Source organism: Dromiciops gliroides, chromosome 4, assembly GCF_019393635.1.
Source record: "Dromiciops gliroides isolate mDroGli1 chromosome 4, mDroGli1.pri, whole genome shotgun sequence".
NCBI classification, from domain to species: domain Eukaryota; kingdom Metazoa; phylum Chordata; class Mammalia; order Microbiotheria; family Microbiotheriidae; genus Dromiciops; species Dromiciops gliroides.
In genome coordinates this window covers 460,600,276-460,614,512 of record NC_057864.1, presented here as the reverse complement: position 1 = coordinate 460,614,512, position 14,237 = coordinate 460,600,276, and the positions used below count along the sequence as shown (strand labels likewise).

The following is a 14,237-nucleotide window of genomic DNA, read 5'->3' as shown; positions in this document are numbered from 1 at the left end:
TGTGTGTGAAGTTAGCTTTTGCACTCTCCACAAGTAGACATCTCATTAGAATAATTGATTCATTTCCCCAGTCTCTTGGTTGGTCTATTGACCTTCCCTTTTAAAGTATTGCAGAAGCTGTATCAGGCACAGAATTTACTTGAACACTTTGAATGTGATTTAAATTCAGTGTAGGTATTGGAATTACATATATATGTATGTATATGTGTGTGTGTGTGTGTGTGCGCGTGCGCGTATAAAAACATCTACATAATTCTAGATAGACCAATTGTGCTGCTTCCTACTAGAGATGAACTTACAGGTTAGATGACATTACCCACAGGAACCCAGATTCCCATGAATATTTCCTTCACCTGGACAATGATTCTCTTAACTGTGCAACTGAAGGCAGACTTCTTACCTGTGGCTGCCCTTAGCATGTTTGGCCCTGCCTGTTCTTATTTCTGGAACATGCCTAATTGCGCTGGTTTGTTTGTTTTTAATTGTAGCATTAGAAAACCCATATTGTAGTTTTGAGCTGTTTCCTTAGTGTAGGAATCCTATTGTGTGGATTGATTACGGTGAGTGGAATGTGGAAGAAATTGGTATTTTATTGTAGATATTCTTTGGTTAGACAATTTTTATCTGGAAAGGAACTTGTTATTTCTGAGTCATGTTTCTGATATAAGGCCATAAGTGGCTATAGACATTTATTCTATAAATGGGCTTCCAGAGAGAGAATAAATAACAGTAGTTGAATTTCTAGGGAACGTTGGAATTGGTATTAATATTTCAAATACAGAGAACGGCAGGTTGAAGGAAAAAAAAATTGGTGATTTTTCTTTTCTAAATTAAATTTCATGATTTTCAGTGAAGTTGTAGTTAATCATAATGACCAATGCTAGCTTAATTTTTCCCCATAGCTTCCGATTAAAGCTGGACAGCAGACGACACACACCAGAGTCAGCACTGAACACAACAAGGAGTGTCTCATCAACATTTCCAAATACAAGTTTTCTCTGGTTATAAGTGGCCTCACCAATATTCTAAAAAATGTTAACAATATGGTAAGTATTGGATTTGCTATTTTGATTTGGGGTATTTTTGAATGTTAGTCCTGAAACAATTTGGGGAGGACTTCATCCCTGAACTCGCAGTGGAGAAAGTGTTGAATTAATTAGCCTATTTTATAGGAAAGCACAGACACATGTTCTCCCCCTCATCCCTCGGCTCTCCCCCAGCCCCTTAAAATTGTTTTCATTGGCCCTGTCTATTTACAATGGCCCTCCTGGTGTTGATCAGAACATGATTTAAGAGACTTCACAAGGGCATAGAGAGATTTGGTTGCCAACCTTTCCTGAATGTATTTTAAATATTTTTTATCCTCAGGAACTTTAAGCATACACATTAAAAAAAAAAATCAGAGTGGAAGCAAAATCTAGTTTAAATGGCTAGTGAATAAAATATAATATTCTAGATTTACAATATAGTATTGATCTTTATGGGCCTCTGGTAGGGTTTCCTTTCTTTACCCTGGAGCCCATGCCAGATCTTCGGTAGGCTTATAGCCCACCTGCCAGGAGAATTGTCTTCAAACCCCATTTTGAGGACATCACTCTCCTAATACCCAGTTGGTGAAATTGGCTCCCTCTGCTCTGCATTCCAGACCCTCTATCAACTCCTTCTAATCTTACTTCTTAGTCTACAGGGAGATTCTGCTACTCCCTCTCCATGGCTCCATGGCCCTTGTTCACCACTTGCTCATGTAGCCTCTTTTCTGGGGCCTGGCCAATGCTCTCACCTGTCTGATTAATTCTTTGTGTTTCATCTGTGACTTCAGCATTTTCTTCAGGCCTAACTTAGAACTTTGGAGTTCCAAAGCGCCATCACCAGTCTACTCCAATCTTGTTGGTCCTCACAGATTCAGGATTACATATACTTGGGTTATGAATGAACCAGGAAAGATGTGGTGCATATGTGGGAAGGATTTTGTATTTTAAGCAAATTCTACATGTAAAAATCCTAAAATGTGAACCAGATAAATTGGGAGAGGGGTGATTTTTCACATTTTTCATGAAAAAAATTCACCAAAGATTTTTGTGAACTCATTAATTTCTTGTACATTTACATATGCAATTACATTTTTTTTTTAGCCCCAACTCCTTAAGGATCCCTTCTAGTGCTCAAAGCCAGGCATGACTATTATTTGCCCCTTGGATATGTGTTGTATCGTTTTCTGATTGCTGTCATGTGCTTTTCCCCAGCTTAGAATGGAAGCTTTTCCATCACAATGTATCTCTGCTCGCCATAACAGGTTGGCGATTGGACCCACTTGGGGTTCATGGAGTACTTGTTAAATGAATGGAATCTATGTCAACCATAGAATCCGCCTTTTAGCAGGTGATGATAGGTTGTCATTAGCAAGTCCAAAGAATGTATCTACTCGAATTTCTAACAATTGATAGTATCGGTTTATTACAATGAAAGATTTGGTCTGCACAACCTGTGAGGGTGAAAAATGGGATTAAATATAAGATGCTGATGTGGGTATTCCAGGCTAAATGTATTCCATAGGCCAAAAGAAGACTGATTTTGTAAATACAAAAGGGAAGAAAATCTTAGGGTCAACAAATTTTATGGTATGTAGGTTGTCTTTTTCTAGAACAGGGAGAAAATGAATATTTTTCACTTTTGACACAATATTTAAGCCAAGTCCTTCAGAGAATAAAGGGAAGAATATTAATTTTGCTTAATTGAACACCTTATTTTTCAGGCTTGGTAGAGTAGGTAGGCAGGGAAGAGTCACCATTAAAATTTACTATCACAAATGTTTTTGCTTTCAGAGAATATTTGGAGAAGCTGCTGAAAAGAATTTATATCTCTCTCAGTTAATTATTTTGGATACACTGGAAAAATGTCTGGCTGGGGTAAGTGATTTGGTAAGTTTCGTCAATTCTTTCTTGAAATTTATCAGCTATATTTAAATGTCTTTGTATTTAGAGCACCTTAATTGCACTTAAATTTTGTTAATTGATCAGGTTATACATTTAATGTGTGTAATGGGAAATAGTTTCCCTGTCTTTAGCATATTAAGTAGGTAATAGTTACTTTCTTTATATGGTTAGAATACTTACCAGTTAGCAGAACAATAATTTGACCCACTTTCTTCCACTCTTAAACAGATTCATGCCTTTTGGAAAAGATTTTGTGAAGATGTCAGCATTTTATTTTATTAATTTCTGAAAGAGATGAGTTGGTAGTATTTAAAAACAGGATGGCAAAGATCACTATATTACATTTTTCTCAATGATATTGTTCAAATCTGTACAAGTAAGATATTTTAATATTAAAAATCATATAGACCCATTTAATTATTTTTATATTTGAGATGGTCAATTAATTTATAGTTTTTGGATATAATTTTCGATTACCCTAGGAAAGTAGGATTTAAAATAGTCTTTATAATTTACTTCTTTCTCAATCAATTAGCAGGTTTAGAAAAAAGGCCAGCTTTTTTTTTTTTTTTAAGCTGCTTATTAATGCTGTCCATTCTTAATACAGAGTTGGAGTAATGAAGCAGTAGACTAAGGCATTGCAGGGGAAAGCCACATAGCTTTGCACTTTCTTAAATTAGCACTTCACAAGTATCTTTGTTACTTTGAAACACAGTGTTGTGCATTTCTACTTAATTCAGTACATCTGTGTTTAAAGAAACACATTTTCAATGTGAATTATTCGTATTTAGTGAATTTTTGGTTTACAAAACACTTTCCTGAGTTAGGTAAAGAAGAACAGGTCCAAAAGTTCAGTAGGACCATTGGCTGATCCCTTATTTAGAATTTTCTCCTTGCTAGCCATATAAACCAATGGCTAGTGTTATTGACTAATCCATGACATTTTGTTGTATTAGAGTGTGTGTGTGTGTGTGTGTGTGTGTGTATAGACACACACACACACGCACACACACAGAGTGGTTATTTCATCCATGTAGAGGCTTGGTCTGCCATGACATTGTTGAGGAGCCAATGCATTGAGCCACCAGGAGGTTGTGCCTTGCCCAGGGTTCCTGTCTTAGGTTCTTTGTGACTCAGATGACACTGCAATCCTAGTCTTCCTGACTCTGATCATTGTATGATGCTGCCTCATGCTGCTCTCTTGGGGATAGCTTAATGGAAATAGAAACAGATGTGTGATGCATCTTAGATATATGTTATTTCAGAACTTTAAATTACACATTTAAAAAGCATTCATTTGCATTGTTGAATTTCCTTAAATTACCTCTGAGTGATTCTGTGAAATACTTCAGGATTTACCTTGATAGATGGAGACATGCTTGAAAGCAAGTTGAGACAAGTTCTTTAAAAATGAGCCAAATATTATTAAGACACTTGTGGGTAGTGATGATCTGCTTAGGGAATACTCGAAACTAGGCTTAGGTTAGCCAAATGGAAGGGATGCACAACTCCCCAATCTTCCCTTTGATGACCTGACAAGTTCTAGCAGAGAAATCCCAAGGTAATGGCCCTTGTGCCTGACTGGCATTTGTAATTCCCCCATTTCGGTTTGGGTCAATGAGTCAGTGCTTCTGTCACTTAACAGTTTCTTAGTAATGGGTTAACTCATCTTAGCTTGAATTGTCAGAATTTTCAGCTTCCTCTGATGGTGACATGTCTTTCTGTTAGTTTGGTGAGGCTTAAGGAATATTTAGCAGAAGGATTTAGTTGGAGCTGGTAGCAGAACAAGAATGAAAACAATAATTTTGTTCTCCACTACTTCTGTGGATTTTGGAAATAATCACGTGTACTTGCATCTATAACTATTTGGGCAATGATAGCCCAGGGTCTGAACTGCCATGGAGGCCTCGACTCAGAAGGGTAATCCCCAATGGTTCCACCATGATATCTGAAGCAGCTCTCTTCTACGTTGTCTCTGTACGAGGTGTTTTGACTACCTGGAAATTGAAACAAGTCAGTAAGTCTTGTTCTTATTTCAGCAGCCAAAGGACACAATGAGGTTAGATGAAACGATGTTGGTCAAGCAGCTGCTGCCAGAAATTTGCCATTTCATTCACACCTATCGGGAAGGGAACCAGCACGCTGCTGAACTTCGGAGCTCCGCCTCAGGGGTCCTCTTCTCCCTCAGCTGTAATAACTTCAACGCTGTCTTCAGTCGTATTTCTACCAGGTCAGTGTATGGAGCAGCCTGGGTTCCAGACAGAGATGAATAAATGGGCCAGCTCTGATCCCAAGTGATTTAGTTCAGCAAATCGTCAGTTTCCCTCTGTGTGCCAGATACAGTACTAGGTACCCGAGGCAAAGGCAGAGTGGAGCAGCTCCTGCCTTCAGGGAGCTTCTGTTCTGTTGGAAGATGACAACGTAACGTGTATGTGGATAAGAAAATTTTAAGGACGGATGAAATCAATATAAAGTAGCTTTATGGGTGTGTGTGGGAAGGCCTCTGGAAGGTGATGGCCCTTGGAGTGAACCTCAAAGGCAGCAATAAGGGGGCTGGGGCACAGCCTCCACAAAGGGATGGTGTCAGGAAATAGAATGTCTGGGAAGGGGAGCAGCAGATTGGACCAGTTCAGCTGGCCTGTGGAGGGTGTATGGGAGTGTAGTGGGAGGGGGCCCTTGAGCCAGATTGGAAAGAGCTTTCAAGGCCAAATGGAGAAGTTTGTATTTTATCTCAGAGGCAGTTAATAGGGAGCCCCTCAAGCAGTTTGAGCTGGGGAATGGCATGTCTGGACAGTTGTGAATTTAATTTGAATAGTGACAAACTTTTTATCCAAGAATTCAGTTTCCTTCCTCAAGTTAATTTTGTGATTTGGGTGTCATGGTCCTTTTTTGCCTAAATATGAGAACTTTTTTTTTTTAATATGAATTGAATATTGTGGATGTTCAGAGCTTTTCAGCAGCCAATAGTAGTTGCTTAATTGCGCTTTACCTGCATTCCTTCCAAAGACATGCATGTGGATATATGTAATTTACTGTGCTTCTCTTTTGTTTATTGCTCTCTATAATCAGTCTCAGCCAGGCAATGCAGGAGACTTTTTGTCTAATAGCAATAAAATCCAGAATGTCTACCTATGCTTAGGAGATTAGATTACCGTTATAAATCATGGACACTAAGTCAACCTAGACTGTATGTTTAATTCTACCTTCAAATAGCTGCCATTTGTCACAAGGAAGATTGAGTGAGAGAGAATATGGATCCATCCGAATCCATCTCTAATAATGGCAAACCAATTAAAAGCAGTAGTAGTAGAATGTAGGTTATAATACATTAAAATATAAGCTTCCTTTGAGTAGAGACCATTATGTTCTTTTTTGCCTATAAAAGTATTTTATTATTTTCCAGTTACATGTAGAGATAGATTTCTTTTTTTTCTTTCTTTTTTTTGCAGGGCAATGGGGGTTAAATGACTTGCCCAGGGTCACACAGCTAGCAAGTGTCAAGTGTCTGAGGTCAGATTTGAACTCAGATCCTCCTGAATCCAGGGCTGGTGCTTTATCCACTGCTCTACCTAGCTGCCCGAGTTAATTTTTAATTTTTTGTTTTGTTCTTGTGTTTTTTTGCTGAGGCAGTTGGGGTTAAGTGACTTGCCCAGGGTCACACAGCTAGTAAGTGTCAAGGGTCTGAGGCTGGATTTGAACCCAGGTCCTCCTGAATCCAGGGCTGGTGCTCTATCCACTGCGCCATCTAGCTGCCCCCCGAGTTTATTTTTTAAAATATATATTTGATAACTGGATTTCAATTCAGTTGGTTTCCTTAGTAAATCATGCATTTCATTTTTATGCATTTAAAAACACTCTTCTGAGAAGAAGTGGATCTGTTGACTTCTCTACCAACCTGCTGCCAAAGGGCTCCAACACACAGTGGGAAGTGGAGAAATCCTGGTCTTGGGCAAAGGGCTGAGGGTGATGGGACCAGCATGGACCGGGATCTTTTGGTTGTCTTTGATGCTAGTTTGTTCTTTTGGTCACTGGCCTCCTCGTTATTTTTTTTTTTTGGGGGGGGGCGGATAATAAACATTTTTATTTGATGTTTTGAGTTCCCAATGTTATCCCTCCCTTCCCTCCCCCCTTCTGAGGCAGTGAGCAGTCAGATATAGATTATACATGCTAGCCATTTTTGAATAAAAGAAATAAAATGAAAGTGAAAAATAGCATACTTCAGGCTTTGTTCAGTCTTTATCAGTTCTTTGGAGGTGGATAGTATGCTTCATTAATCCTTTGGGATTGTCTTGGATCATTCACAGTTCTTCATTAAACAATATCGCTGTCACTGTGCACAGTGTTCTCCTGGTTCTGCTCACTTTACTATACATCAGTTCATGTGAGTCTTCCAGGCCAAGAGACAAGCCTGCTGGGGTCTTGACTGTGCTGTGTCCTGTTAGTGGCTTTGTGGGCCCATAGCTATGTCCGAGTCCCCTTCCTCCCACCAGACTTCCCTCTAGTCTTCTTCTTTAGATGAAGTTAATTGCTTATCTGTGGCCATTTAGACCTTCTGTCTGGGATGGATTTTCCCCTATGAATACTTGCTCACCTTGGGGCAAAGCTTCTAATTACAACTCGAATTGGCGCAATGTATAGAATTCTAATTACAACTCGAATTGGCGCAATGTATAGAATACTAGGCCTGGAGTCTGGAAGACCTGGATTCAAATTTGGCCTCAGACAGTACACAAGCAGTTTGACCTTGGGCAAGTCTCTGTGTTTGCTTCAGTTTCTCATCTCTTAAATGAGCTGGAGAAGGAAATGGCAAACCACATCAGTGTCTTTGTCAAGAAAACCCCCAAAATGGTCACAAAGAGTTGGCCACAATTGAAACAATTGAACAAAATTAAAGCTCTAGCAGATCATCTTTTTTTTGTTTTGTTTTGTTTTTTTATTTCAGGGCAATGAGGGTTAAGTGACTTGCCCAGGGTCACACAGCTAGTTAAGCGTCAAGAGTCTGAGGCTGGATTTGAACTCAGGTCCTCCTGAATCCAAGGCCAATGCTTTATCTACTGCACCATCTAGCTGCCCCCTTTTTTTATTTAAGTGAGGCAATTGAGGTTAAGTGATCAGATCATCTTTTGCTCCACATCCTTAGACAATTTGGAATCTAAAGAATTTGGACATATATTTCCTTTTCTTTTATTCTTCTTTTTTCCTTTTCAGGGCAATGAGGGCTAAGTGATTTGTCCAAGGTCACACAGCTAGTAAGTGTCAAGTGTCTGAGACCAGATTTGAACTCAGGTCCTCCTCAGTCCAGGGCTGGTGCTTTATCCACTGTGCCACCTAGCTGCCCTGAACATATATTTCCAATATTTTACTGATCTGTGCACATTTTCCCACTTTTAGGCTGTAGGGTGGGGCTTAGCATTTTCCAGCCAGCTCTATTCTACTTGGTTTTGAAAAGGAACATCCAGCCCAAGCTTCCTTTTGTTTTTGGCTTCTTCCCTTAGATGGCAAGTGGATTGAGGGTAGGGACTCTTTCTTATTTGTATCCTCATTGCCTAGTGTTGGCTAGTGTGACTTATCTCTTTCAACTTGTATACAAATGCTAATTGGTGCTAAAAGTTAAAAACCCTTTTCTAGGCTTGGGCTCTGTGCTTTGGTACAGAACACTGGGATCTTAAGATGGTTCAGGCTGCTTCTGTATGTCGTGTGCCACTCCATCTCTCTCAGCTCCAGTCTGGTGTCACAGCTTATCCACAGCAGGCCCTCTCTACCCTCCCCCCCCCCCCCGCCCCCATCTCGTCCTCTTGATGTCTGTTCCTTTGTCAGCATTGCCACCTGGGCATCATCCTCGATTCTCTGCTCCCCTGTACTCCCAGGCAGACAAATATCAAATCTTGCTTTTTCTGTCTCTCTGGTCACCTCCACATCCAAGGCATCCTCTCCACTCACACAGCCCTTGGCATCTCTCATCCAGAACACTCCAGTAGCTTCCCAATGGCTCTCCCTACTCCAGTCCGACCCCCCAAACTCTAGTGACGTCCTATTCGATCTAGAACCAACTAGCTATCAACTTCTAGTGGGCGTAAAAGGGCAAGGCCTTTTACAAACTGGTCTCATCCTCCTTGTCAACCTTCTTCCATCTTATTCTTCTTTATGCACATCATAGTTCAGTCAAGCCAGATTAGCCCCAGTGCCATTCTTGGAGCCTCACCCCTTCTTCCTCCCACAAGCAACCGTCACTTCCTGACACCAAAGGAAAGCCACATGGCTTGCCCTCAGATGCCTTTCTCCTCATGGCAGAGCTTTCCTACTGTATCTCTCCAGCAGGTGGCCTCATTCCAATCATTACAGTACTCATATGCAGCCTTGTAGCCTTTGCACAGGCATTCCCCCTGGCCTAGAACGATCTCCCTGCCCCCTTCTGCCTTTTGCTTAAATGCCACTTTCCAGACACACCTCTGTGGCTTTGCAGTGGCTCTCTCCCACACCTGGAATGCTTTGTCCTTTCCACATTCTGATTTTTGCTTTGCTTGGATTTCTTTGACTCTCAGCTCCAATATTATCTTCTGCAGGAAGCTTCTCTGGTCCCCCCCAACCCCTCCTACTCCATTCCCTTTTCAGATCCTTCCTCTTCCTCCCCTGAATATCTTCTAGTTATTTACTAATTGTCTCTCCCATTGTAATGTAAGCCCTGTTCTCCTTGCTTTGTCTTCCCAGAGACCACAGGCACAGTGCCTGGTTGGTTCACCAGACCTCTCTGCCCCAGCAGAAATTTGCAAGAAAATATATGTAGCAAAATAAGCTACAAGAACTTTTATATAAAAAGTTTCCTTTTACTGGATAACATTTTTTCTTTGTCTTTAACATCATCATGGGAGTTTTCAGGTGTACTTTTAAATCCTTATAAAAGCCCTCTCTCCCATCATTTTATATCTGCTTGGTGCACAGTAGGTGCCACGTGACGCCTGTGGATTGTTTTCCTATAGCCTTCAGCATTCTGCTGTATTATGGTTTGGCTTGGCACTGTGTGGTCTGGGGGGGGGGTCCCTCCCCCCACCTCCCACCCCAGCTAAAGCCTTTGCATCACTCAGCCTTCAGTGTGGCCTGCAAGGCTCCTCCATTTCCCTGCTGCTTTCTTTGTTCTTGGGGTCTTTTGGTGTTTGCTTCCCCTTTGGCCGCCTCTTTTGGCCATTTTCTTTCTGTCTTTCTGTCTCTGCTTTTGGTCTGTCATCTGTTGCTTCTCCCACATATCTCCGCTTTCAAGCCAAAGGCTGGCCTTTTATAGACATTGCCAGCCAATCAGAATCTCGCTTTTCAGAGGCTTTAAATTTGGATCTGGCAGCCTGTCGGCAGAATCGGTTGCTCAGAGGCCGAAAATATTTAACTGGTTTCAAATGTTGAATGCTCTCAGAACTGTCTTAATTCTTCTTATTGAAGGAATAATAACAATTTGATAGTTTTAAATTATCAGTGGAACAAGTTGCTAAGTTTTACTTAGTGGGCAGTACTTGCATCTTTTGTTGTTAGCTCATATCCTATCCCTTTACGACTGGTCTGGATTCTCTAAGACCTCTTCTGTGCTAGCTTTGTCAGTCAGCTTAGTTTAAACAAAGGGCCACGTGACTTTAAGTGTTTGTGGAGATCTCTTTCTGAGAATCAACTCAGAGGATAGAAGTGATAGCTTTAAGTGTGGCAAGATGAAAGGAAACCATTTAGATCCGTAAGTTATTGTAGAGAATGTGTGGGACTTTACGTTTAGAGCTCTGCAGGGTAGTTTAATTCATTTTCTTTCTTTTTCGGCAGGGTTACACAGCTAGTGTCAGGTGTTTGAGGTCGGATTTGATCTCAGGTCCTCCTGAATCCAGGGCTCGTGCTTTCTCCACTGTACCACCTAGCTGCCCCCAGTTCATTTTCTTTCAAAGAAATCATCTTAAAAATCCACAGCTGGGAGCAGCTAGGTGGCGCAATGGAGAAAAGCACTGGCCCTAGATTCAGGAGGACCGGAGTTCAAATGTGACCTCAGACATACTAGCTGTGTGACCTTGGGCAAGTCACTTAACCCTCATTGTCCTTAAAAAAAAAAATCCACAGCTGTCCAAATGGCTGCCTGTGCAATATTACTGAAGGTCAATTACAATTTAAAAAATGTAATCAGTTTGATCAGTGCATCTTTTCATTTAACCTGGTTTCCAAAGGACCTTATAAAGTTTTATAATGTCCCCCCCCCCACAATATGTAAAGGGGTTTCTCTTGTGCCTTCCTTTTGATCTCTCCATTTGTTGCTAATGGCCATAGGGCTCAGCAGCTTTGCTGATCTTTTGAACCTTTCTTCCCATCAGAGCATATTTGGGGGCCCTTTAGAGTAGCTGTGGTATTTGGGGCACATAAAGTACAGCATCAAGGGCCTTCCTATTCCCAATGTGGGTTGCTACATTTTCTCCACATCTGACAGGAAGAGCTGCTGTTGTGTGTGTGCATGTCATGTTAGCTACACATCTGGAAGCAGCAGTGCGCCAAGGCAGGAGAAGTGGGGGAGAGCTTTGGAAGTCATGGTTAACAACAGAAGGTTGGATGGGATGTCCTCTGAAAGTTCCATAAAAATGAGTAAATTGACTTGATTAGAGATGGTTATTTACGTCTACAGTGCCTGAGCCTTTTGGCCTTCGGAACTCTTTTAGTGCCTATTTTGACATTAGCCAATGCTGTCCTCTGGCTCAAAATATCCACCCTTGTGAAGCTTTCGATTTCTGTCTTTGAGATGAATTGTATTCTATATAAAGAGGGCCCAAAATTCTTTTTCTTCACTTGACATTCTTGCTAGCATTATTGATAGCCACATTGAAAACCCAGTGCAGTCAAGGAAAAGCTTTTAAAAGATATCAGATAGGGGGCAGCTTGGTGGCACAGTGGATAAGGCACCGGCCCTGGAGTCAGGAAGACTTGAATTCATATCCAGGCTCAGACACTTGACACTTACTAGCTATATGACCCTAGGCAAGTCACTTAACCCTCATTCCCCCCCAAATAAATCAAATCAAGTTAAACGGATGAATTTTTGCAATACTTTTTGTCTTCCACCTTCTTATTTAAAATATCTGAATGATTCTGACTCTGCAAGGAATATGGGTTTTCCCTAGGTGGCTGACTTACTGATCAATAAAATAAAATAAGTGGAATGCCTTACGTGGTAGAACACGTAGTGTGGAGAGGACCCGAGCTATCATGCACCTTTTAGATAGTTAGCACACATACACATACATACATTCACATACACACATATCCATCCATCTATCTATACATATGTACACATGCACATACGTATATATGCATATACATATATACACACATACATAAGTATACACACATATTTGGAGGCAATCAGGGTTAAGTAATTTGCTAGTAAGTTAAGATTTGCTAGATCACATAGCTAGTAAGTGTTTGGGTCTGAATTTGAACTCAGGTCCTCCTGACTTCAGGACTGAGCACTTACATTTTTTAAACCCCAGAAACTTTGTTGTCCATTTAGAAATTACTTAAGGCTTATTCAGTTTTTTCTGAGGGACAGATATTTTCTGTGTTTATGTATCTGAGGTCCAGTAGATGTAATTGTTAATAACTTGGTTAAGATTGAGTTTAGTATTTTATGTTTATAAGTAGAAATTTAGAGAAATATTTTATGATGTCATTTAAACTTATACTTGGTACATTTTATAATTACCTTTTCTTATGCTACATGTGAATATTTTGAGTGTTTTAAAATATATAACAGGCAAGTGAATCAGAACTCTAGACTATTTGGAAATATTTAGACAAATGGGTTTTTGCTTTTCTCTTTCAGGTTACAGGAGTTGACTGTTTGTTCAGAAGATAATGTCGATGTCCACGATATAGAATTGTTACAATATATCAATGTGGATTGTGCAAAACTAAAGCGGCTATTGCAGGGTATGTTTAATTGGGCTGTGGTCGACGTGAAGGTAATCAACATGGGGCAATGTGGGAGTATTTAGAATGACATAAACTGTGTTGCTTCTTAACATGGAAATGAATTTCATATTCCAGTATGAAAAGTAATCGCCTATTCACATGACCTAATGAAATGGCTGATCAAAGTTGCAATTCATTCTTGATGCTCTTGGGAAAATAACTGATCCCTTATGAGACAGGAGCATCTGTACTTGGAGCATTGTACATCCTTCACTGTGTTACTTGCTTTGATTAAAATGATGAGACTGCAAAATACAGACTCTCTCATTTTTCTGGATCTGTAGGTGCTGAGGGCAGTTCCTGGTCGTCAAATTACTGTTTTTCAGTCACTTTTGATCTTAGGGAAGCCAGTAGTTAGGGGAATTAACCAAGTTCAATGGCAGAACAAGGCCCAGGAAGGAGATTGTGATCTGGAGTCCGGCATCTTGGTGTCTCTTTTTACCTCTGTCACTGACTCATATTGTTGAATTAATTGCTGGGTTACTTAACCTTTTGGTGCCTAAGCTCTCTTGGGTCTAGAGTGAGAAATCATGATGTCATGTTTTGTTGTATTTTGAGGCTTTACTCAGTGTTTACAAAGCTTTTGAAAAACTATATGCAGCGTATATTCAGGATAACTTTTTCACTCTTATTCCCATATCTTGGCAACTGGATAGAAAAATGCATCTGTTTCATAGCAGGGATGGCTAGTGTTAGATACTTAAGAGTCTATAAACTGACTGACAGAGGTCCTCTTTATAACCTTTTTATTTAGATTATCAAAGAAATGGTTTAGAACCTTCATTTCCATAAGTAAGTGAGTTTCATCTTATATAATAACAATAAAAAATTAGATCATAGATTAAATTAAAAACAAGATCCCTGTTAATTCATTACCTATTTCTGTTTTACTTGTTTCTTAACAAGACTTTTTAAAAAAATAATAGCTCAGTTATATAGTGCATCAAGGTTTGCAAAGTTCTTTCTGTGTATCATTTCACTTGATCCTCACCCAGCCCTGTGAAGTAGGTGTCACTCTTCTCCATCTTACAGACTCAGAGATCTTATGGAATTTGTCCGGGGTGATACGGTTAGTAATTATGACTCAGGATTTGAATCCAGGCTCCTGGCTTTCACCCCAAGGTCCATTGGCCATGCCAGGCCACCTGTCTATATCAAAGATAGTTCATAAGGTGTGATTTAACAGTCACATATTCCATGCAAGAACTTTTGAAGTTTTCTTTATGATAAGTTCAGAGTGCCTGAATTACTAGATCTATAAATGGGCTGATCCTTCACTGAGCAACTCTGAGTCACGATGTGTGACTCTTTCATGAGATTGTGCTG

The 14,237-nt window shown here is 40.2% G+C and overlaps 1 protein-coding gene across 17 annotated transcripts in view; it reads left to right on the top strand.

The window, feature by feature from the left end:
* NF1 (neurofibromin 1) overlaps positions 1–14,237 on the top strand; it is a 248,796-nt gene that overhangs the window by 55,463 nt on the left and 179,096 nt on the right. For 11 of the 17 annotated variants that reach the window (XM_044004335.1, XM_044004332.1, XM_044004329.1 and 8 more), the window contains exons 2-5: positions 903–1,046; positions 2,823–2,918; positions 4,973–5,163; positions 12,763–12,869. In XM_044004335.1, the coding sequence (XP_043860270.1) occupies positions 903–1,046; positions 2,823–2,918; positions 4,973–5,163; positions 12,763–12,869 (538 nt within the window). The remainder of the gene's footprint in view (positions 1–902; positions 1,047–2,822; positions 2,919–4,972; positions 5,164–12,762; positions 12,870–14,237) is intronic. The other 6 variants (XM_044004337.1, XM_044004334.1, XM_044004333.1 and 3 more) reach the window with 3 other exon arrangements.